Below are 24466 nucleotides of genomic sequence, written 5' to 3' on the forward strand. Positions count from 1 at the left end.
ATATGCATTGATTACCCAGATAGCCTACTAAACTTTCCTTGATGTATGGCATACATTCAAAGCACACTACAGTCTTAAAAATAAAACCTCAGAAGGGTTTTTGTTTTTAATGATGTCATAGAAGAACCATTTCGGGTTCCCAAAAGAACCTTTAAGTGAACAGTTCTTAAAAGAACCACTTTTCTTAGTGTGAATACATAGTAATAATATAAAGAACCTTTTGTGGAATGGAAGGTTTCCGTGAATGTTGAAGGATCTTTATGTAACCATTGATGCCAATAAAGAACCGTTATTTTTAAGAGTGTATGTGGAAAACTGGATCCCATAATGCAGTCTACTTCATCCTTGATAGATTGCTGCAGGGAGTTTTTTTTTTTTTCTTGTTTTTTCATCACCCTGGTTCCCTCAGCAAAAAAACAAAAAAAAAAAACAATAAGATTTTTCTATTGGGTTTTGGATTATGGCAGAAAATAAGCTTTGTGACCAACAAAGTTTCTGATCCTAACACGTTTTATTAAGATGATCTTCATAAACTAACACATCTTTTAAAGCCTAAATATGAACACCAGAAGTAAAAAGCTAGGTTAGGTTATAAACTAACTACACCACACCACAGTTGCACAGCTTCAACGTCAACACCACTAAGCTTCTCGACAACTCTTTTGATCTTTTCTTAAAATTTGCCACTCACTGTGACAACAATGCAGCATGCTGATTTTTAATCGTTGCATGCTGTCTCTATAAAATAGCATTCCATTCTAAATGCAGCCTTTTTATATACCAGCATCTGCATTGGTAATGGTAATTTTAAATGAGTTATACTGTTGTACTTTTCAAATAAACTCCAAATTGAAGTCAGTGCACTGTAAGTCACTTTGAATAAGAAAACATCTGCTAAATGACAGCACAAGCACCATTGGTCACCATTGCCTTGCGTGTCAGGCCTCAATGTGCAAACCACTCTCTCCATTCATCCTAATATACGCATGTAAACCCTCTGCCACTCGCTTGCCTTCTGAGGTTTAGTATGTGATCCCTATTAGTTTAGCAGGCAGGTGGCAGGATGGGGCAGCTGCAACCGAGACTGGAGACACATCCATACACGTGAAAATGCGATTTCATCTCCCCCTCAAACATTCACATGTCCCACTCCCAATCTGGCCCCAGCAACCACCTGGCAAACAGACTGGATCTCTACGCACTGAGACTCAGCTGTGCTGGACATATGGTCAGTCAGTCCCCCATCAGCCACCTCACACTTCACTGAACTTTACATCTTTATTAAGACTGGAGCATCACAAGCTGGATCTGCATTTGGGCTCCATCGCTCTTCTAATAGGTTTGAGCTTTGAGTTTCAGATGTTAATGTGGATGTATATGGAAATATGGTAAATGAAAGGCCTTGAATTTGATGCAACTTTTCATGTACACTCTTAAAAGTAAAGGTTCCAAAAGTGGGTGGGGGGGGTTCCACAGCGATGCCACAGTGTAAAGAACATTTTAATGATCTAAAAATATCTAAAGAACCTTTTGTGCAATGGAAAGGTTCTATACTTAAAAAGTAAAGGTTCTTTTTTGGCATCTATGGATCCATGAAGAACTTTTGACATCCATGAAATCTTTCCATTGCACGAAATTTACTTATAGTGGAAAAAGGTTCTTAGATTATTAAAATGTTCTTCAGACTAGGAAAAATATCGCTATTTTAGGAACTGTTCAATGAAAGGTTCTTTGGTGAACCCAAAATATTGCATTGCTGCAAAACCCCCCGATGGAACCTTTATTTTTAAGAGTGTATGGATGTTAAAGGTTCTTAATGGAATCATAGATTCCAATAAAGAACCTTTATTGTTAAGAGTGTAAACCCAAAATAAAATGCAGAAAGGTGACTTGCTGGCAAGATTATTAACTATAGCAACAGGTGAGAGTCTGTTCTTTGCAATATCAAAAAAATAAAAAATAAATAAAACCTTGCAAATTTGTTTGGTGTTTCCAAGGTTGTCTAAGAATGGCATGTATGAATCTCCAAGGAAGCTCTTCAGTTTCCGACTGCTACACCACATTGCTGGAGCTGTAGTTAATTCGCTGTGAGTGGCTGGTGGTTATTAGACTGACCTTAGAAAGCGGTTGAGGTCTCCGTGTCGCATGTACTCAAACACCATGGCCAGAGGTTCTCCGTCTGCACACACGCCGTAGAAGCGCACTATGTGTTCATGCTGTAGCACCGTGAGCAGCTCGGCCTCGCGCTGGAAGTCCTGCCGGGTGGACTCGTTGGTGACTTTCAAGGTCTGCATATGAAGACAGCCAGATATTAAAATGTATTGAGCATACAATGTTCAAGAATTTGGACACTTTTTAAGAAATTTAACACAGGTAATAGATGTTGGGAGATAAACTTGCTACTAACTGTTATTCAAATTTGAAACAGCAATTTTTCATTCTGTTTGCTACTTCAATTTTAAATGTATTATAATTTGAATTACTGAGTCGGCGGCGCTAGGCTCTGGTTTAGTGTTTGCAACAGTGTTTTTTGGTATTATTTATATAGTATTATTAATATTTTGATATTTTCAGTTGTCATTTTAATTTGTTCAATTTTAGTAATTTTGTTATGTGCTTTTGTCCTTTTAGTAGTTTTTTTTTATCTGTTTAGCTTTAATTTGTATTTCACTTTGTCATTTTAGTATTTCAGCTATTTTATAATTTTCTTAAGATGATCTTTTTAAATGTTAGTAATCTACTATTTATATTTCACTGTATTTAATTTTTAAAACAATTTTTTTTGCTAATGTAATAACTATGTTTTCTGTGGTTGTTTTGAATGTTCTTGCAAATTTAGCTTATTTAGCTAGTTATCTAGCTGGCTAACATGAATGTGATTCTGCTAGGATTGTTCAAATTACTTGTGATAGCCTCTTTAGACCCTACGGCCTTATATGAGGACATTATATTTTTGTGAATTTCTCTGAGACTGTACATGCCACAGTTGTAAGTATAAAAAAAAAAATCTTAAAAACTAAAAATGTATTGGTGATTTAAAAAATCAGATGTTTTTGCCTGTGCATGTTCATTCGTGTCTTTTTATTTTTTGAAAGAAATTGAGTCCCCGATTTTTTTTTTTTTTTTTTTTTTTTACATTATTTTTAATGCTCTAAACAATGTAAAAACATGGAAAAATCGGGTGTTAAGAGGATAGACTTGGAGGAATCAGAATTGGTTAAAAGTCAGTAATGTTTTGCATTGTATGTCATCAGGCTCAAAAAAATGTGTGGTTTTGCACATGGAGTTAGTGTATGTATTTTAGCCGTATTTCTAGCTATTGATGCTAATTAAAAAATTTTAGTGTAAAAAATAAAAGAGGACAAATTCAACAAAAACATGATTTTTTTTCTAGCACATATAAAGACTTTTAAAAACATTACATAATGTTGAACTATAAGAATGTTAAGCCCTGATAACATAGAGCATGATCATACCTTGATAGCAACCAGCATCTTGTCAGTATCAGGACAGAGATTGGCACATTCCGCCAGGTAAACTTTGCCAAAAGCTCCTTCACCCAGTTCCCACTTCAAAACAATGTCTTTTCTTTTAATGTGCTGGACACCTGCAAAATCACTTTGATTTAGTCCAAACTGAATCCAGATTCTGATATTATGGGATTGTGAGACACTCACACATGTCTTTTTCTTTGATGATGCCACAGAAGTACTGCGGGTTCTCTACAAAACTAGACAAACCAGAGTCCAGCGTGCCATCATCTGAAGACAGAGGACTTGCACCGAAGTTCATGAAGCGAAGAGATATGGCCAAATCATCCTCAGTGCAGAGAACAGATGAACCTGTGGGCACACAAACAGGAAGTGGCTCCCAAGCAGCTCCGGTTCTGTGTATTATTTTCCTTTCTTCACATCTATATCCTGAGCTCATGTTAATTTAATTAACTTACTGGCAATCACTGAGTCATCTGAAGTGCTCTACACAATTTCCTGTGTATAGTTTGACAACATAGTAGACATTCCATTCTCTCCTTGTATACTCTCAGCCACTCACATTTAACATTTTGACAGCTGTTTACTGTTAAAGTTGAATACTGGTCTAGGTTGGGGTTTTCAAACCTGTCCTGGAGGACCCCCAGCACTACAGATTTTGCATGTCTTTCTTATCTGACACATGCAATTCAGGTCTTGCATTCTCTATAATGAGCTGATGAGTTGAACCAGGTGTGTTAGATGAGGGAGACATACAAAATGTGCAGGGCTGGGGGTCCTCCAGGACAGGTTTGAAAGCCACTGGACTAGGAGGTGATCAAATAACTAGATGTGGGCATTGTTTTGCAGTTGCTACCCAGCTAACAGGGAACGTTCTTAGAACTTTGGCTAATGTTCTGATAAGGTTTTTTGTTTTTTTCTCAGACATTTTTGTTGGATGTTTAAATGTAAATTTCAGACATTTAAATGTTGAATTTTTTTTTTTTTTTTTTTAAATGTAACTATTTGTTTCCGAGCACCCAGAGAACATTAAAAGGTAACATTCCAATAATGTTTGCAAAATGCTAACATGTTCCTTTACAGGGATAGTTCACTCCCAAAATGAAAAATTTATCATAATTTACTCACCATCTACTTGTTCCAAACCTGTATGAGTTTCTTTCTTTTTTCATAGTATGAAAAAAAAAATACTATGTAGGCCAATGGCTAGGCAACTGTTTTGGGGTGAGTAAATGATGACAGAATTTTCATTTTTAAGCGAACTGTCCCTAACTATTCAAAACCAAGAAAAAATGTAAAAAAAAAAATAATAAAAATAAAAAAATAAAAAACCTAGACGTTTTGAACTTCAGAGAACATTCAGAAATAACGTTTTCATAACTTAATGGGAACATTAGCAAAATGTTATTAGAACAGTGGTTTCAAACTGGGACCCAGGAGAGTGTGGAAAAGTTAAGAGAATATATATATATATATATATATATATAATAAATAAACCAAAATCAATTGGACATAACATTACAATAAAAATAATTGTAATTAAATGTATAAATAAATAAAGATTGATTCAATCTGTATACTATAGTGAGTAGAAAAAAATGCATATTTATAATATTAATTTTTCACAATATATATTGGGACTTTACACATGGAGCTATTGCACAACGATGATCACATCTGGTCGTCCATGGCAACTTCAAGATTGAAATCCCCTGGTTTGAAAAAGTAGTATTACATCTTTCCTCAACAAGCAGCAAGATCTGAGGTATCATGTGGCGCAAATTATTATAGTGTTATTTAATGCTTGAGGCTAGGAGTTTGTTCAAATCTGGAAGTGTGAGGAGGAGTACTGCTGGCGCTTGTTATATGTTGTTTAAAATTCACAAGAAGATGCACATACAAAACAGCATCTAAACAGATATCTGGCAGAATGTTTACTTGATCCGAAGCAAATCACTCTGGTTTTTAGAAAGCAGAATTAGAAGCAAAAGCTTCTCCTTCAAATCACAAAACCCACTCAAGCTATAACCGCAGAGACCCCAGACTGGGCAGAGAAGAGGAACACAGGGAATAAAGGGCGAGAGGGGAGGGAGGCAATCAGGTCCACTTAGGCACTTTGTGAGCGGAGCGAGTGGACCTGCAAAGCCTGGCTCCATCACTCTTCTTTAATGGCTCGCTCGCGGCTGGGGCTCGCGATGCTATTTACTTTGCATGCTGTAATTAAGACCTGGCAGCACTTTGCCGAGCTGTTAGGCTGACACTGTACAAAGTTACAGCTTAGAGACTGTATTTCGCTGCCTTTTGTGCCTTACTTAAAAGCAACACAATGCCTCCTGTGGAACTCATTCAGATTCCAAAATAATATTGGAGAAAGTCATTTTGGCATGGGCCATGATTGTGCTGACTCCGGCTTTCATTTAACACTAACTACTTCTGCAGTTGTGTGAGCTGCACCTGGTTTGTTTCTGCGATGCATTTGCTCGAGATAGTTCTCTTTCCCATTAAAGACCTCTTCAAGACCAAAAACATCTTCATTTGAGACCTAAGTAAACTGATTTAGTCTTCTGGTTAAGCGAAAATACAACTGATTTAGTCTTCGGATTAACTGCAAATTGATCTGGATTTTGAAGGCATCCAAGTACGATTTTAAATTGTTGTATTTTTGACAATTGATAAGAAACGAAGTCATCTCAGTGGAAAAAGCATTTTTATCCAACAAATGGTGGCTGCTATGTTTAGATCACATGACTATGACGATGGTATCAGCCTGTAATACATAAAAATGTTAAAAAAAAATGTTTTGAAATGATATTTGGCAAACGTTTTCCATTTCAAATTGGTCTTGCATGCCCAAAATAGCAGCTTGCATGCATTGCAAATAAAGCTGTCGAGTGTAACTGACTTTCCTTCAAAGAGACTTTGATAATACATAAAAAGTCAACATAAACTCTTAATCACAACTCATTTTGCATTCGTAATCTGGTGCATTTCCGAGCTGAACAAGATATTTAATGAGAAAAAAATGTAGGGTGAGGCTTGATTGTATCCATTGAGAATTAATTTGATTGTGAAAAGTGGATGTTACATGCCAAAATGGATAGTTCGGTGGGTTTTGTAACATCAGCAGTTTCAGAGCAGTATGGAGCAAGGTTAAGAAAACAAAAAAGATAACATGCAACATATGAGCTATTTCGATTTCATGTTAACTTTTAAGCCCATATGTGGAAGTAGAACTTACGGTGGATGCCAAACTTGGAATGCTGTCCACATTTATTGATGACGACAACCATGATGAGCAGAAATGTGCACGCGAACACAGCAAGACCCACCGCTACTGACACCTATGAATGTGCAAAATTAGAGCAATAACAGTTATAAAAGAATATAAAAGTAATAAGTTGTGAATCATATGACTCGTCTCTTACCCCAAACACTCTGCTCTCCAGTTTCTCCGTCTCCGTTGATTGGTTAGTGGGAGCTGCTAATGTTAAAGCATTTAATGAAATGTTACTTTATGAACATTGAGCAAAAAATAAAAAGACTTTCTTACTTAATGTTTTGTTTTGTTTTCTTGTACAAGTATCTAAACATTGTTAAAATCAAGATACAGAAGTAAAATAACTTAAGATAAATGTCTTATTTCCTGAAAAATACATCAAAATTAAGTGACAAAAAAAATCATATTTTCCCTTTGAAGTTTCATTTTCTGACCCCACTGGCTATATATATTTTTTTTTCATAAATTTTTTATTAGTCATTTTACTTTTCAAGAAAATACATCTTGATTTATGAATTCTTAGATATTTGTACTAGAAAACAAGACAAATATACTGAGAAAATATGTGCAGTGAATGAGATAAATGAGCATTTTAATAGTCAAAGCAAGTGTGAATTGGGACGTTTGATATTTGACCTATAGGAATTTGATTTAGATAACTTACTTGGGTCAACAGTGAGGACTGCCGTGTGGAGAGAGATTATAACAATAAATTACTCAATGCACCACACAGCTTATGAAACACAACATGTTGTATGATGATGTGCACTCACCAGGAATGATGCCTTCCTGGTCAAACGGGTCAAAAGGATTATCCATGAACTTCCCGTTTACCGTTGCCTGGTCTCTACCCAGTTTATTCTCCACGATGAGCGTGTAGTTGCCGTTGTTGATGTGGGTGGGCTTGTTGAGGAACAGACAGCCGTGTTGAATGGAGCCATCGGCTGCATCTCTGATCAGTTCGGTGTAGGTGTAGAGTGTTTCGGCGAGAGTCATGTTGTTGTACAGCCATTTGAAGGTGGCGGGAGGATTGCTGTCCACAGCGAATGGGATACACCAGTGATGTTGTGGTTCTGGGTCATTTAGAAACAAGAGCCGCACTGGAACTAAACACATATGGGTAATGAGTTCACACGTGTGCAGTGAGACAGTCACAGTATCGGCCGATATTTGAAATTTACTTTTTATTTTATAGCAGAGCTTTTGTGTATAAAAGAATTCAAATTAGTTTTGTTGATATTATTATTATTATTATTATTATTATTATTATTATTATTATTATTAAATAACTGAATTATTAACTTTCTTTATTATACAAAAGAATATTTATAAAAGAACATCTTTTATACGGTACATTAGAACAATTGGTAACCCTACAATCTGGTTCATTAGTCTGATAGCATTTGATAGCATCTCTCTTTTTTTTATGAATTTTATTTGTAAGAGGTCCCAACTTTATAATTATGAGGACTTTTTTTAATCTAACAGTATATTTTTTTAAAAGTTGATTTAAAAAATAGTATGTATTATTATTATTATTGAAATCGCCTTAAAATACAAACTGTTTAAAAAAATATATACTTTAAAATATATACTATATCAATATTAATATTGATGATGATGATGATGATGGTGGTGGTAATAAATACTATTTTTAAAATTGGCTTTAAAATACATACTATTATATATATATATATATCTATATATATATATATATTATATATATATATATATATATATACTTTCAAATCTATACTGTATTAATATTATTAATAACAAAAATAAAGATTTTTTAAAATAATTTATTGAAAATTTACATTTTTATCTTTTTTTAGGACAGAATATTTAAAGAAAATCTTTCATACTTTACATTATAAAACGGTATGTTTTTGTGTGTGTGTGTGTGTGTGTGTGTGTGTGTGTGTGTGTGTGTGTGTGTGTGTGTGTGTGTGTGTGTGTGTGTGTGTGTTTTAGTGTGTTTGTCCCAGTGACAGTGATTAAATTCCTTACGTCTTTAGTTGTCACTCTTATTCAACTGCTGTTACAACTCTATCAGCCAGCTGTCTGCATTCCTATTGGTAGTCATTGCTGTGCATCACAGCTCATTTACATAAAGTTAAAATCGGTTGCTGCTTGAAATCATTGCTGTATTTGGCATTCAAGCTCAATCATATAGTTCACGTAATGTTCCTCCATGGATAATGCTTTTCTATATCCAGTACTTGTTCTTCAGAATAGCTCAAATAACTGGTACATCTGTCATAATTTTTTCGACAAATTAGTGTGCTCCATCTTTTCAGTAAACCTGTTGACCTGTTATTAATAATAAATCTCTGTCAGTTTAGGGGACCTAACCACAAGAGGCACTTGAGAGCCTGCTGAAGTCCGGATGCAGGAAATGGTTGTTTTAGCTGGGAGAACATGCTGATGCGCATGACCCGCTTTCTGCTTCATAACCATTTCTCTGCTCTTAACCCGTGACCCTGCCTGCGGAAAGTGCCTCGCATGGAGAATCGCAGTCATTTGTGTCATGGCCTAGAGTTCACACTTAAAAACCGTCCTCGTTACACCGACCCCATGTTAACGGTTGAGTTCCAGAGCCATCTGTGATCTCCACTAATTGCGGTAATCAAAAGAATCCATCGGGTTGTGGTGGAGGTAGATGGCCGTAGGTGAATTTCATCATCTTGAGCTACAGCTAGCAGTAAGTAAAGTATAATAAGGCCATAACTAACGCTGGGGAATTATATTATTGATTGGCGTCTGGGTTTAATAAAAGAGGTTTTGGATCAGAACTATGCCTGCGCGTAGTGCTGGATTTTGTGAGCACGTTGCTATAACCGCCCTGCTAATTAAACAGTGGCCATTGACAAACCGTTATCCACCAGTCACATGATTCTGATAGACTGGCATCTAGCACACTTGCAATCTGCCAATCAGTCCTCACAATTATATTTCCGGACTATGGGGGAGAGAAATCCATTAGTAGAGAACAAACATCTGAAGACGGTTATCGTCCCATTTTCCTGACAGTCATTATCGCTCCCCTGATGGCTATACATTTGTCTGAAGTCAAGCACTGTTTTTCTTCTTTCTGAAGAGGAGGTGATAAACAGTGATAATTGCTTGGAGAGAGGTCATATGGGAGGATTTTTGATGGAAAATCTTGCAATGCTGTTGCTTGCTGTCAAGAGCAGGGTTAATATCTATTACTAAAACTGAAACCACTAAAAACATTAATCTAAAATGTCTTTTTTATATTTTTTATTGAAATAAAGCTGAAATAAAATATAACTATCAGACTAAATGAAAATGAATAAAAAAAATTTAAATAAATTAAAAACTTAATTAATTAAAACTAAATAAAATTAGTTTAAACACTATAATTACCAAGTGTACTCAAGCTAAAATTTAAATAAAAACTAAAACATGATGCAGAATGAATGAAACCTAAACAGAGCTATTATAGCTTGTTATAAACAAAATCCTTAAAAGACAAAAACAAAAACATTTTGTTATTGGGGGAAAAAAGTTAACTGAAATAAAATAAAATATTTTATAAAATTAACTTTTTTTCACAATTGGAGACACAAAGGCTCTCTCATTTAGTTTAACTTGATGTACTAAAAATAACTGAAAGTAAAGCTGAAATAAAACTATATAGGCATTAAAAATGGCCATAAAAATACTAAAACTTTAAAATGAAAAAAAGAAAAAAAGTTAATTAAAATATTAATTTAAAAAAACTTTAACAGTACTTCAGTGATATGACAATAAAGCTGAATAAACAAAAGAACATTACAAAATTACTAAAAAATTTAAATGATAACATAAAGATAAAATAATTCTTATAATTCCAAATAAAAAGGGCAGATATATTTCATAATAAGTAGATAGACTTTAGTGTTAGTATGTATAGATAAAGATTTACATTCATGCAAAATGACTGTGTTTTCCAAGAGAAAAATAAGAATGTGAATAGTATTAAAAAAATGACAGAAATTAAAGAACAGAAAAGTTTCAGCACATACATTCAATGTCTAGCTGCACCATGTCTTCTCCCATTCCAGCACGATTCTCCGCCTCACAGGTGAGGTTGTGCAGGTTGTCTTTAGATGACACGTTCCTCATGTGGAGAACCAGCTCCAGGGTTGAACCCCAGATTCCTTGCTGTAGACAAGGATGGATATAGGCAAGATTTAACTGACTGACAAAGTAAACAAGTCTTCAAAGTCCTGCAACAACGTTTAATCATCCAAGCATATTTTAGTGGACTGGGGTAAGGGGCTTGAAAGAAAGTGCTTTCAACCAATTTTACATGTATTAATTGCCCTAAGTGACTTACAAACGAGGAATACTACAACAAAAGTGTCAGAGTTATGATTGCATGTTTTTTATGTCCCAGTACCAACAAGCGATATTTATTCAAGTACATGGTTAATCACATTGGTCAGTTTCCATTGATTACTTCATTGACACTGTCCTTATCTGAAAGCAGTGTCATGTACCTGCAGGTTCCAGTTGGACTGTAGGTGCTCTGTTCTCCAGCGGATCGTCGGTGTTGGTACTCCAGTCACTAGACAGGTAAATGTCAGATTTCCACCTTCTTGAGTGGTCAGTGTCGATGGGTGAATTGTGACCTCAGGAATGCCTCAGACCACAAAACATTAAGCCAGTTTTAGTTATAAGGACATTGAGAAAGAACTGAAAATGAAGGGGAAGAAGATCAGGAAATATCACAATATAAAGTGTGTGTCTAATTTATATAAATGCTGTTCATTTGAACTTTTTATTAATCAAAAATTTCTGAAGAAAGGATGACAATTTCCACAAAAATATTAAGCAGGCCAAGTGTTTGCATCATTGATAATAATGAAAAATGTTGCTTAAGCACCAAATCAGCATATTAGAATGATTTCTAAAGGATGGTGTGATACTGAAGGCTGAAAATTCAGCTTAGCATCACATGAATAAATTAAATTTCAAAGTATATTCAAATAGAAAACAGTTATTTTGAGTTGTAATAATATTTACATAGTTTTTACTGTATTTTTGATCAAATAAATCCAGCCTTAGTAAAAGAGACTTCAGATCTATTATTGAACAATGGTGTGTGTAAAATTGTAAAGTATCCATCATGACAATTTTGTTTCAATATCTTAAATGCAAAGTATGTAATTTATCATAGATAATGATTCTTTCAAACAGGTTTCCTAAACACTTTCCATTGGTCAGTCAAATGAATAGCTCCGTCCCAAGTTTTTGGGGAAATCAAGAATGGCTTGTTTATTGTCTCTTTATTTTAAACGGGATAGAAGTAAGTAAAATAACACACTTTTATCCTGAAATATGTTTAATTCCAGATAAGAGCACATACTGCAGTTATCCATTTCAAATGAATCCAGCTGAATGTTGTTGCCATTGTACATGCAGTTTTGTTGAAAATCCGTGTCACTTTGTCTTTTTCTGTGCCACTGCTGAAGCCAGTAAATGTCACATGAGCACGTAAGCCGATTGTCCCTCAAGATTCTGTGCAAAAATGAAGCAGGTGTCATTTCTTGTGCTTATTTGCTTTCAGAAAAATAATACGTGCGCAGGACCTCAGATCTATCATTTAAACTTTTCAGGCAGAGGTATATTGTTCACATTTTCGGTCTCAAATCACCAGCAGAGTATAAATCTGTAAATCTCAGTGCAGTGTGTTACTCACAGACTCAACAGAGGGACCGATTGGAACACCCTCCAACTGATGTGCACCAGAAAATTTGAGGCCAGGTTTCTGTAAGAGAAGAGAAGATGTGAATTACACATGCAAAAGATACATGCATATTCTCATGCATTCAATTCTATCAGCTCTGTTGTACAATAGTTAAACAGACTCTTCATAAATAGGACTATTTTATAAGAATAAAAAAAACTGTAGACAGCTCAGATACAAAGCCTTTACCCACTTCGGAGGAATTTTATCACATAACTAGATTTTGATGTTTTCTGTAGAAAGTATAAATAGTGTAAAATGTGCTTCTGTGATGCTACACCGAGAGAGAGAGAGAGAGAGAGAGAGAGAGAGAGAGAGAGAGACAAATTTCAGAAACACTTAAAGCTTTTAAGAAATTGCTAATAAATTTAATAAACAATTACAAAGAAACAGCAAGTAATACAGAATTAAATGTAATTATGAAGTAGAATCACTGAATACTATTTTTAGTAACACTTAAAGCTTTTATGTGTAATGCATTATAAATAATATCATAATATACATTATAATGCAATATATATATTATTAATAATTACAAATAATTGTAACCTAAGTTAAAATGCACTATAATATTTTCAGATTCCTTACATCTAGTGGTTTGTAATATTTTCTATTGAAATACTAAAATGTAAGAATGAATACATAAGTATTAAAATGTGTTATAAATGTGGTTACAGCTATTCATGCGATCATATATTACATTTTAAGGTGCATTACAAGGCACAATTAATGCATTAACAATACTTTTATAATGCATTAACTCATAAATAAAGGCTGCAAATAAAGTGGTACTATATTTGCCTAATATTGAATATAATTACTATATTTAGGAATATAGTTTCTAAAATTAAAACTATTAAAAATAGTTTTGGCTCATTAAAATAAAGCTGAAATAAAATATATATTTTAGATTAAAACCCTTAAAACAAAATTAAAATGAAAATTTGAAATGTTGCCTTGGTAACCAAGTAAAATAAAATAAGTTGAAGAAAAATAAGTTGCTAAGACTGAAAAAAATTGCTTAATAGAAATATAAATACAAAAAAAAAAAAAATCACAAAAGCATGTTAAAAATGTACTAAAACCTAAGCTAAAAATTAAAACTGAAACGATAAAAAAAAAAAAAAAAAAAATTACAGCCAATTTAAAATAATAATAAATACTCTAATTGTATATAAATATTTCCAAAATAACACTACCTGCAAAACATTGTTCTGGTATTTAGATAAACACTTTCATGTAAGTGAGATTTTTATTTTATTTAAATTTTTTAGCAGTTTTATTGTCCTCCAGTTGATCATCTAAAGTCCACTCACTTAGAAAAGTAAAAATGCCATAATTTGAGTTATTTTTCATGTCTGCAGCACAAACATACAATATGCTTCATGCTCCAAAGAGCAATATTTAAGCTTAAGAGTTTGTATCAATCTCAAACCTCATACATGAGCGACAATAACAAGGTACAATGAAGCAAAATATTTCAAAGCAGCACTGCATTTCTAAATAACACTGGCACGCATTTCTCTGTATTGGCTGACAACTGGATTCAATCTTAATTAGTTGAGTGAATTTCTTCTCTTTCTCACAGACAAGCTAAAACAAGTTTGGCTAAGAGCTAGAGAGTGAAGTTTGAAGGCCTGTGTGCTGCCTGCATACATAGTTTCATTTATTATATTGCATCGTTTTGTGAACAGAAAACTTCTCAATTCAAGGTTTCTGATTCAGAGATATTTGTTGTCCTGTCTAATTGTATTTGCAAGATGGAAGCTGAAATCTAAAGCTAAATAAAGAGAGATGACAACCAGTGGGGACAGTGACGGATTCGCACATATAGATTCTCTGTGGCAGGGCTAAGCTAGGGTTCAAATATTTGTTTTCCCTACTCCCAAAAGTTCATGTCAGATGGGTCGGCCATCGGCGCCTAACTATTACAGCTCGATTCTACCGTAGGGAGAGAGCATCTGAGAATAGCAGCTGGCGTCGAGAGGAGGGGGAGGCAGTGGATTAAAGAACCGAAGCCATGCACGTCAGGCGAATAAAGATAGACTCATTTACGCTTATGATTTTTATACTGTACAGCCCCACCACCAAACGATGCTCGCAGAGATACAGACACATCTGGTCCTCCGCACAGCCCTCTGTGAAATATTGATTGCATGATAATGGACCCTTAGTGGAGTGTATTTATTATGCATCAGTTGTCAATACGCCAAATTGGGTGAGCAAAAGGTGACTGCTGGATATGCTATCATGTTTCTCCAGAACCCTCCCGTTCTCCCCTCCTGTGTGACCGCTTTCCCCCACATCTACAACAGTGGGCATGTCGCACACACTGAGAGATAACGATTACAAGATAGTGGAGATAAGGGTCAACAACCTTTCAGCTAATGTCATTAGTGTTTCGTTGATGCCGTGATTAGAAATCTTCCCTTCAGGAGGGAATAGATGTCAGACCTTTAGTTTGAACCTTAAAAATGATGATTTGAAAATAGTTATGCTTCTACACTGAAAAAAAGAAAGAAAAAAAATTACTAAAAATGTTGCTAGTAAATTTCACAATGACAAAGAATTGAGTAACACATTGAATAAAACATGACATTTTTAATAGTATTTTCTTAATGGTTTATGTTATGTACCTTTATTCTAAGACATTTGCTGAGGAAGTTCTTTAAGGAGGATCTATAATGCGTGTATTTACGCTTTGGTTTGAATGAAAACAGCGCATCGTACTGCTCAGATTTGCAAAAATGGTGCTAAGCTGATTTGATGATGCTTTTCATACTTTCCTGGACCTTGACACTGTTATTTATTTGGCAGTCTATGAGACAATCTCAAGTCTAATGGTTTTCATCCAAAATATCTTAAATTGTGTTCCGAAGACGAACAAAGCTTTTACGGGTTTGGAACGACATGGGGGTAAGTGATTAATGACACTGATTTGCAGTGGAGTAACTCTCGTTTACAGCATGGTGAATTAATTCCATAGAAAAAATAACAGATTACAGATTTGAAATGATAGGAATGTGCATAAATTATCACAGAATTGTTCGTTTTTGGGTGAACTGTTCCTTTACTTAGCAAAAGCCTCTGCCACACAATTGCATTGCAGATAACAAATCAGGAAGAACTACTGGATGTCATGTTATGTAATTAATATCCATGAGCCAAGCTGATTTTATAAAGTCTCCTCCACCCCACCAAACACAGTTTTTCAGATTGTTGTTATGCTCTTCTTGAAATACATGATGATTATCTCTGCAAATTTCCTTTTGAATTATGGGAAAATTAATGCATTCAAATGATTTCTGGATGTGAAATGTGGAAATGTTTTCCTCAGTATTCATTTGGTTGATGACTAACTTTAAATGTGTCTTGGGTTTTTACCACCTGAGACCAATAAAGCAGCTTCAGTTATCAGGGGGGAAGAGGGTTTGAAATGATTGACAGGTACAAGCTCTGAGACCCAAGTGTATTGTGGGAAGGCCAGTCGTATATCTAAAGAATACTCACACATACTGCAGCTTAAAATTGTGCTGGAATGCATTTTCAGAGATGTACACCAACCCACAAGCAGTGATTGTCCTGAAATACATATATGAATGCACAAAGTCTCATTAAAATCTTAAGTTACTTGAAAATCTTTTGGAATCTAATACATCTTTTGTAGACTGTGTTATACTTACAGGTTCTTCAGTTCTCTGTAGTTGGTGAAGTCTATGTCTGTGATGTTCTCCAGGTTGACTTGACTCTCTATGTAGCTAGACGGTTGAAATGAAAGAACAGGTTGAAATTCAACTAAAATAATGCTGCATTAAAACAGGTCCCTCTAGTAATAATCATGATCAATGTCATTAAATCAAATCTGAAACTATTTACCATATGTTAGTGTTACAGTATTTCATTGCTTCACTTTATTTCAGATTTTGTTTGCATAATCAAAATGCCATAACTTGATTCACCTCTGTAAAACAGCTGTTTTTTTGTGATTATATTTTTTTAAATCGGAAACATGTTACATAATGAAAGTAAGATAGTATTCAAACTGAATTAACTGAATTTACTAATGACTAAGGCCTATCTTTCTTTAAATAAAAAAAAAAATAAATAAATAAATAAATAACCTTGGAAATGGAGCCACCCAAGTTCCCTTTCAGACGGTCACTTTCGACATCAAGTTGGTGACCAGCGAATTGGGAATCTTGCCAGAGAGACCAATCTACTTCGAGTGTAAACTAAACGAGCCAATACACATTGGCATGCAATGATTGCATCCAGCTGCCACTGATCACAGCGCAAGTATAAATAGGCAGCAGATGCACCGCATATTTAGCTTTTCGCTTTGGAGCCTAGCGATATCATAGTTCTGCTCCTGCCAAACTTTGAGTGAACTTGAACTTTGAGTTCAGTGCACTCTCTGGGAGCTTTTTGTGTTGACAGAATGGCGCTACAGCGGCGGTTGTTTTTCCTGTGTCGAGTGGATTGCACACATCAGGCTGCACTACCCCCTGTTTGTGTTGCAGGCGGCCATTTCCCCTGTGTGCTTCAGCATGCTAAAAGAGCCTTTTTCCCTAAAAGAGCATTTACAGGGCACGTCTTTTTAAAGACTTTGTTGAGTCTTTGTTGAGGCCTGCTAGCTCCTCCTCCCTCACCACCCTCGACAACGGGGCAACCAGGGGGTATACGGAGATCCCTCTGGTGGAGCGGTCAATAGCGATGCAGTTGTGTCCTAATACCGCCTCCACCTGGCAGGGCAAACCATTCCTTCCCAGCGAGTTCTCTGGATCATGCGATGTCCACGCTTGTGGTCCAGGAGCGCCATCTATCTGATATCGCTGGCAGCCATATCACCCTGGAGCCCAAGACCGGCTGCCCACTGAAGCTAAGCAGGGCTGAGCCTGGTCAGTACCTGGATGGGAGACCTCCTGGGAAAACTAGGTCGCTGCTGGAAGAGGTGCTATTGAGGCCAGCAGGGGGTGCTCACCCTGTGTTCTGTGTGGGTCCTAGCGCCCCAGTGTAGTGATGGGGACACTGTACTGTCAACAAGCACCGTCCTTCGGATGAGACATTAAACTGAGGTCCTGACTCTCTGTGGTCATTAAAAATCCCAGGATGTCTTTCGAAAAGAGTAGAGGTCTGACCTCGGCATCCTGGCTAAATTCGCTCATTGGCCTCTGACCATCATGCCCTCCTAACAATCCCCATATCTGCTGATTGGCTTCATCACTCTGTCTCCTCTCCACCAGTAAGCTGGTGTGTGGTGGGCGTTCTGGTGCACTATGGCTGCCGTCGCATCATCCAGGTGGATGCTGCATACTGGTGGTGGATGAGGAGATACCCCCTGACAATGTAAAGCGCTTTGAGTGCCTAAAAACGCTATATAAATGTAAGGAATTAGTAATTATTATTATTATTATCTCTGGCTGTATCTGGCCGTCATGAGGGATGCCAACAAAGTGCATAAACTAAACCAACCCACCCTCCAGTCCAGCCCCCCAACCTAACGGCAAGCGCAAAACCAAGAAGCAATATGACCTGTGACGGGCAACCCAGAGATGGAGGGAGCTGCTCTTCGGGAGATGGTGAACGCACCACTCCTTCTCCCAGACAAGGGCCGGGCAGAGTGGCCAAAATCTCGACAAAAGAGAGGTTTCCTCTATCTCTGGGTCTGCCCCACTGCTGGTACGTTGGTGGTTCCGCTGGTCCCGCTTGTACGGTATCTGGAAGCCTGGCTTGCGCTGCCCACTCTGTCTTGCTGGCTCCTATGGATCATCAGACTCGGCAGTGCAATTCAGCTCGCCTGGCGTCCGCCCAAGTTCAGGGGCATCAAGTTCACATCAGTGAAGGCAGCTGATGCCCCTGTCTTTAATGCGGAGATCGCAGTCCTGTTGGCAAAGGACGCGATAAAGAGGCGGTCCCTCCAGCTGATATGAAAGACGGGGTTTTACAGCCCCTAATTTATTGTACCCAAGAAAAGCAGTAGGTTACAACCGATCTTGGACCTGCGTGTCTTGAACCGGGCCCTTCACAGTCTACTGTTCAAGATGTTAATGCTGAAATGCTCCTTTGGGTGTATCCTTCCCCAAGATTGGTTTGCAGTGATCGACCTGAAGGACGTGTCCTTACATGTCTCAATCCTTCCGTGCCACAGACCCTTTCAGTGGTTTGCGTTCTAAGGACGAGCATTTCAGTACAAGGTCCTGCCCTTTGGGCTGTCCCTGTCCCCCCGTGTCTTCATGAAAGTTGTGGAGGGGGCTCTTGTTCCCCCTGAGAGAGCACAGGGACCTGTTGCTCAGGCACGTCAGCCTGTTGGGTCTTCGGGTCAGCTGGAAAAAGAGCAAACTCTCTCTGAGGATCCCTTTTCTAGGTATGGAGTTGGATTTGGTCGGACAGACTTCATGCCTCACAGAGGAACATGCTCAGTCAGTGTTGAGTACAAATCAAAATTGTATAGCTCTTTATTTGTTACAGAGGCCAGCAGAAGGGGAGTGCTGTCTCCAAGCAGAGGATAGCCCACTAGATAGTGGACGCCATCACCCTGGCTTATTAAGCACGGGGTGTGCCCTGCCCCCTCAGGTTACAAGCTCACTCTACTAGAAGTGTTGCATTCTCCTGGGTGCTGGCCCGTGGCACCTCGCTGACAGACATTTGTAGAGCTGTGGGCTGGGGGACCCCCAACATGTTTCCTAGGTTCTATAGCCTTCGTGTTGAACCAGAATCCTCCTATGTACTCACATCAAACAGGTAGAAGCACCGAGAGGCCTCGGTTTAGTGTCGGCTTGCTAAAACCACTCCAGAGAGTCCATACTGTAGACCCTGTCAAGCTCCTCCATTCCCTCGGCAGCCAGACATGGCAGAATGTCCAGTGCCAGACCCTCACTCACTGAATCCTTGAGAACCGGTAGAGGGCTGCGTTCCATATGTAGAGACCTAAGCAGATCCCATATGTGTAAAGTCCATGGTACAGCCTCAGAGCCCATGTTTCCCCGGCAGAATTTCTCCCATTTCCCAAGAGAGTTGCAATCACTTCTAAATCTTCCATATGCACCTAAACGGTTTCCATATGTGACAGCATACGCGGCGCTTTGGTAGGGATTCCCAATTCGTCGGTCACCGATGTGACGTCGAAAGTGACCGTCTGCCTATTTATACCTGCACTGCGATCAGCAGCAGATGGATGCAATCATTGCATGCCAATGTGCACCGGCTCGTATAATTTACACTCGAAGTAGATTGGTCTCTATGGCGAGATTCCCAATTCGTCATCACCGACGTGACTTCTCAGTTCCTTCCTTCAGGAAACAAGGGTTACAATATGTAACCGAGTCATTTCATTATAGTGACGCCTTCCTGAGATTGCATTATTTTTATGTACGTATATAAAATATATATGAATGCATTTAAATATGAAAATAAATGCTTAAATGCTTTAATGTTCAAATGAGTACATATAGCAGTAGAAACTTGTTTTATCTCCACTCTAAAACGCATGAAGTGTGTGATTGCAGGTCTCTTTGAGTTAAATGAAATAGTGCTGTGCCCTTGCAGACGTTAATATGAGGCATGAGTACCATCAGTGAAGTATTTTGAAATCAATTACTTTTCAGTTACACACAGATTCGTTGAAAAGCATTTGTACTTCCAGGAAGGAGAACTCAGATTATTTTAGAGAAAAGTTTAAATGGTTTCTCCACAATGGCTCAGTGAATCAGACTATATAGAGCTGTACTGACAATAGGCATACATCATATGACGTGTTCCCTAATTCAGTACAAAGTAAAAAACTTTTTTCAATTCAATTCAATATGATGTTTTAACCATTCGCAAATTAATGCATTTACTGTAGCATGCTGAAATATGGTCTTTAAAAAAGCTTTAAAGAAGTGAGTGTGTTTTGTTGTGTATTAATCCCAGACAAATGATTGATGACAAAATATTCACCAATAGCAAGGCACTGAATATATGTACACTGCAAAAAAATTATTTTTCAAAGCTGTAAAAATTATTGGTGTATATTTCACAATGTCCTTCAACTACAAAACTTTACATTGTGTTACTTGCCATTTCTTTGTAATTATTTGTGAAATTTACTAGCAATTTCTTAGTAAAAATAGTTCCAGAGTAAATCCTACACCAGTTGTTTTTTCAGTGTACATTATACATGCTGATAATAATGTTGCTGCCATAAATCTTCTCTAAATTATACATAATAACCTTTTCAAATATATATGTTGATAACTAAAGACATTTCTACCAAATTTATTGGAATCTTTTGATCTGTGATTCTGTCCAGTTGTGTTCAAGAAGCACAAACGGATATTTATTAGCGTCTGATTGACTCAGAGAGCCGTAATCTGATTACAGAGCAGGTGGGACGACATCTCAAACTGCTTTGGCTTATTGAATCGAGTCGAGTGGGCAATATTTCATCTATTGTTTTCAGCAGTACATTCGTGAGCAATTCACAGAATGGAATTTACAGCATGATGAATGATGTATTTCTGCTGCTGGTATGAAGTTAATGGTCTCTTGTTTTCCTTCTTGGTAGAAGCACTGTTCCTCTGTACTGTGCCCATCTCAATAATACGGCGAAATGCTGGGTTTTTTTTTTATGGGCACAAAGTGTTCTGTGTAAACACTTGGCAAAAGTGCATTCTCATTTATTGATTGAATGCTTGTAGTAAATGTAAGACTCTACTGGAGTTCAGAGAATAGCACTTGAGCAGGTGTACTGAGGAAAACAACAGTGGCAACTGTGCAGAACTAAAAATGCAGTGATGATGACGTCAGACATTGTGGGATGCATTTTGGAAACTTTGTTTTACAAACAATTATCCTAATAATTAAATTGATAACATTTGATCAATTGGTAGATGTCAATTCAACTTCCCAAACAAATAAAATAAAAATCTATTGTAATTATGTTGTATTATTGTCATTGTAGGTAAAGTGTTGGCCTAAAAGGCAAAAACAGCCATTTGTATTTATAAAATTGTATTGCAACATTTTATCGATATCTGTCTACCCTCATGTTGCTTGAAACTCATATGACTTTTTTCTCAATAGGAGTTATTATCAAAAATGTCAAAGCTGCTCTTTTCTGTACGATGAAATTGCATGTTGATCTCTTCTATTTCAGTTTAAGCTTGATTTATTAAAACATGATATATTAGCTTGGGATTTGAACCCAGGTTCTTTTTTTTTCTTCACCTTTTTTATGTCTCATCTCTTCTAGAGAACCAGATCTTAAAAACTTGGTCACAAAAAAACATGGACAACTCTTCAGCATAATGATACATGATGATGTACAGTTCATCAGAAATGGGATTTCCAGCATCTGTGACCAAACAATAGATATGGGCAACACACATTGTGATCCAAACAAATACAATCAAGGTAAACACATCTAAATACCACTAAAATAATGCAATAAACATTAACTAAGTAAATATCATAAAACACCCCAATGGACATAAATAATAAGAAAATGAGATGGATCACTGCTTAAAAAAAAGAAATCTTACATTTGTGAAGGATATTGTTTTGACTGTAATTTATTTTTTTATTTTTATATATATATACATATATATATATATATATATATATATATATATATATATATATATATATATACTAGCTTTTCATTGTGTATGGTAAACTAACTTAGAGTTAACCAGTTATCAGGCTTTTTTCTAGCATTTCTTTCCATTTAAATATTGCATTGTCATCAACTGAGATGATTGTAAGCGGTGTGGCGATTATGTTTCCTACTATAAGCATGAGTGCTATAGTGATATAAACATGATTCTGAATGAAGTGCACTAAACTGATCTCAAGTCCTACACCTCTGGGAACCATCCTTCTGACTAAACACACATGAACATGGAGATGTTTTCTCACCATTTCCGTGAATAGATTATGTACCTGACACACTTAAAAGCACTTAAAGAGAAGCTGCACACAGCTCAGCAGCAACACAAAGTAGCAGTCCTTTCCTCCAGTCCTTGACTAGTTCCCAAGCATTGCCTTGTTTTGAGAAAGTTCTGCTTTCAGCGTGTTACGTTCGGATTCCACAAAATAAATGAAATTAATTTAAAAGCAATAAATGCTGAAGATAATTGGAGTGGTCTGCCAGGAAAAACCACTAGGCTACACCATGCACAAACTATACATCCAAATGTCCAGAATTCTCCATGAAAATTCATGAAGGCAAATCAGTTTGATTGAACCCATTCCATCTCCTTCCAAGATCAAGCACTGGACTTCCACACAACTTTTCTCAAGCATCTCACTGTAAACGTGCCTGAACAACAAACACAACTTACATTTCAGTGACATTTTCGCTCTCCTGTGCTGCCAACGCAGGGATGCTGCTGATTCCGTCTGGCTCCAGGCATTGAAGCATGGCGAAGGAGCAGCGGCAGGCACTTGGGCATCCGCTCAGGGCTGGTGCAACCAGGACTAGAAGCATAACCACAACCGCGGCCACCCTACGGTCAACCATGGTGAGGCTCGAGTGAGTTTGTTATCCTGGGAGAAACTCCACCCTGCAGCAGGAACTCCGGGTGTGAGGAGAAGCAGCTCTTCTCTTGGCCAGCACTCAGGGTTATGATCCCATCCAGGAGCTGAGCTATTGAGCCATGTAGCAGGGCCCAGGGGAACCTCCCAGTCCGAGATGGAGAAACGGAGGGGAGGGGCAAAGCAGTCCATTAGTTGAGTGTGAGTGTGAGATGAGAGAAAACAATGGTCACCAGACACCTCTGTGACACTCGCAGAAGCGAACGGGGAAGCCAGACCTGCGAGCTGTAGGTGGACACGAATGGATCGGAAGTGCTCCACCTGTTAGAGCTGACCGTGAACTTTGAGCTTGTGAGGAAAAAACAACTCATGAATATCTCCATGCACAAAGGGCAAGGATTGTGGCACTTCCCTAATTCATCTCCCTCCACCTCTAGGATCACGCAATGTTTATTTAAAAGTCATATGCGATTTGTGTGATTTTCTGTATAAGTGGTTTATTTTTAGGGAAATTGATATTGTTTAGAGGTTGCTCTTACATAACTCTGGAGATCTCAAATGTATCTGTTTCATTTTGGATTTTGCAGTAGATATATGGAACTATAAAAGAAATGCAAGTAACATAGCTCAAATCAGTTGATGAGAAATATTTGAGTTTATACTGAGATCTCTGGCATTTGATTTTAGACTTTAGGATCTTGGGAAATCTGAGTGCAGTTTGAGACATTTTGAGATCTCTTCTGGACTCTAGACACATGTGAAATTACTGGGGTCCTTTCCTCACAAATATAATTCTGAAAAGCAGGAGACTCAAGTAAAAGTCTCCATTTTCTCTGCTTTTAATATTTATGGTGAATATTATTAAGGGATGTCGTGTGATTTTTTGTTTTCTTTCCAACAGGTGATCTGCGGAAATCATATTGCTCAGAGGCTCTTGCGCTTTCATAACTCATAGAGAACTTGGATGGGATTTTTCCTGCTAAAAATAAATAAAAATAGACTCAAGTGTTACAATTCTTAGTATACAGTAAATTTACAGAGCTATAAAATGAATGTGAATAACATAACTCATAAGTGAATAATATAAGTTAAGTATTTGATGAGAAACATTTGAGTTCTGACTGTTTCAGACTTTGAGGTCTTAGGGCATTCTGAGCACAGTTTGAGACATTTTGAGATTTCTGTGTCTTATTCTAAGGAGAGTTAATCTGAGAAGCAGGAGGCTTTTTAGCAAAAGTCACCAATTGCTCTTCATTGATATTACTGAGAGGAAACCGTTTAGATTATAAAGAGGACAATTTTGTTTTTTCTAGAGAATTGATGAGTCCCAGAGAAAAGATGAGTACTCAGGAGTTTCTCTTTTGTTGCTCAGGAGACATTTTTGTAACAGATGTTTCTCTTTTTTAACATTAAGTAATAATATTG

The 24466-nt window shown here is 37.0% G+C and overlaps 1 protein-coding gene across 1 annotated transcript in view; it reads right to left on the minus strand.

Moving 5' to 3' along the window:
• LOC109105038 (high affinity nerve growth factor receptor-like) overlaps positions 1-24080 on the minus strand; it is a 29436-nt gene extending 5356 nt beyond the window's left edge. The window contains exons 1-14 of the mRNA XM_042773147.1: positions 22849-24080; positions 16210-16284; positions 16037-16108; positions 12479-12547; positions 12146-12297; positions 11277-11419; positions 10800-10938; positions 7542-7874; positions 7433-7450; positions 6917-6972; positions 6730-6832; positions 3678-3842; positions 3477-3607; positions 2116-2288 (exon numbers count right to left, since the gene is read on the minus strand). Of these exons, the coding sequence (XP_042629081.1) occupies positions 2116-2288; positions 3477-3607; positions 3678-3842; positions 6730-6832; positions 6917-6972; positions 7433-7450; positions 7542-7874; positions 10800-10938; positions 11277-11419; positions 12146-12297; positions 12479-12547; positions 16037-16108; positions 16210-16284; positions 22849-23027 (1808 nt within the window). The 5' untranslated portion in view covers positions 23028-24080. The remainder of the gene's footprint in view (positions 1-2115; positions 2289-3476; positions 3608-3677; positions 3843-6729; positions 6833-6916; positions 6973-7432; positions 7451-7541; positions 7875-10799; positions 10939-11276; positions 11420-12145; positions 12298-12478; positions 12548-16036; positions 16109-16209; positions 16285-22848) is intronic.
• Positions 24081-24466: the final 386 nt, after the last annotated feature.

Source organism: Cyprinus carpio, chromosome A16, assembly GCF_018340385.1.
Source record: "Cyprinus carpio isolate SPL01 chromosome A16, ASM1834038v1, whole genome shotgun sequence".
NCBI classification, from domain to species: Eukaryota; Metazoa; Chordata; class Actinopteri; order Cypriniformes; family Cyprinidae; genus Cyprinus; species Cyprinus carpio.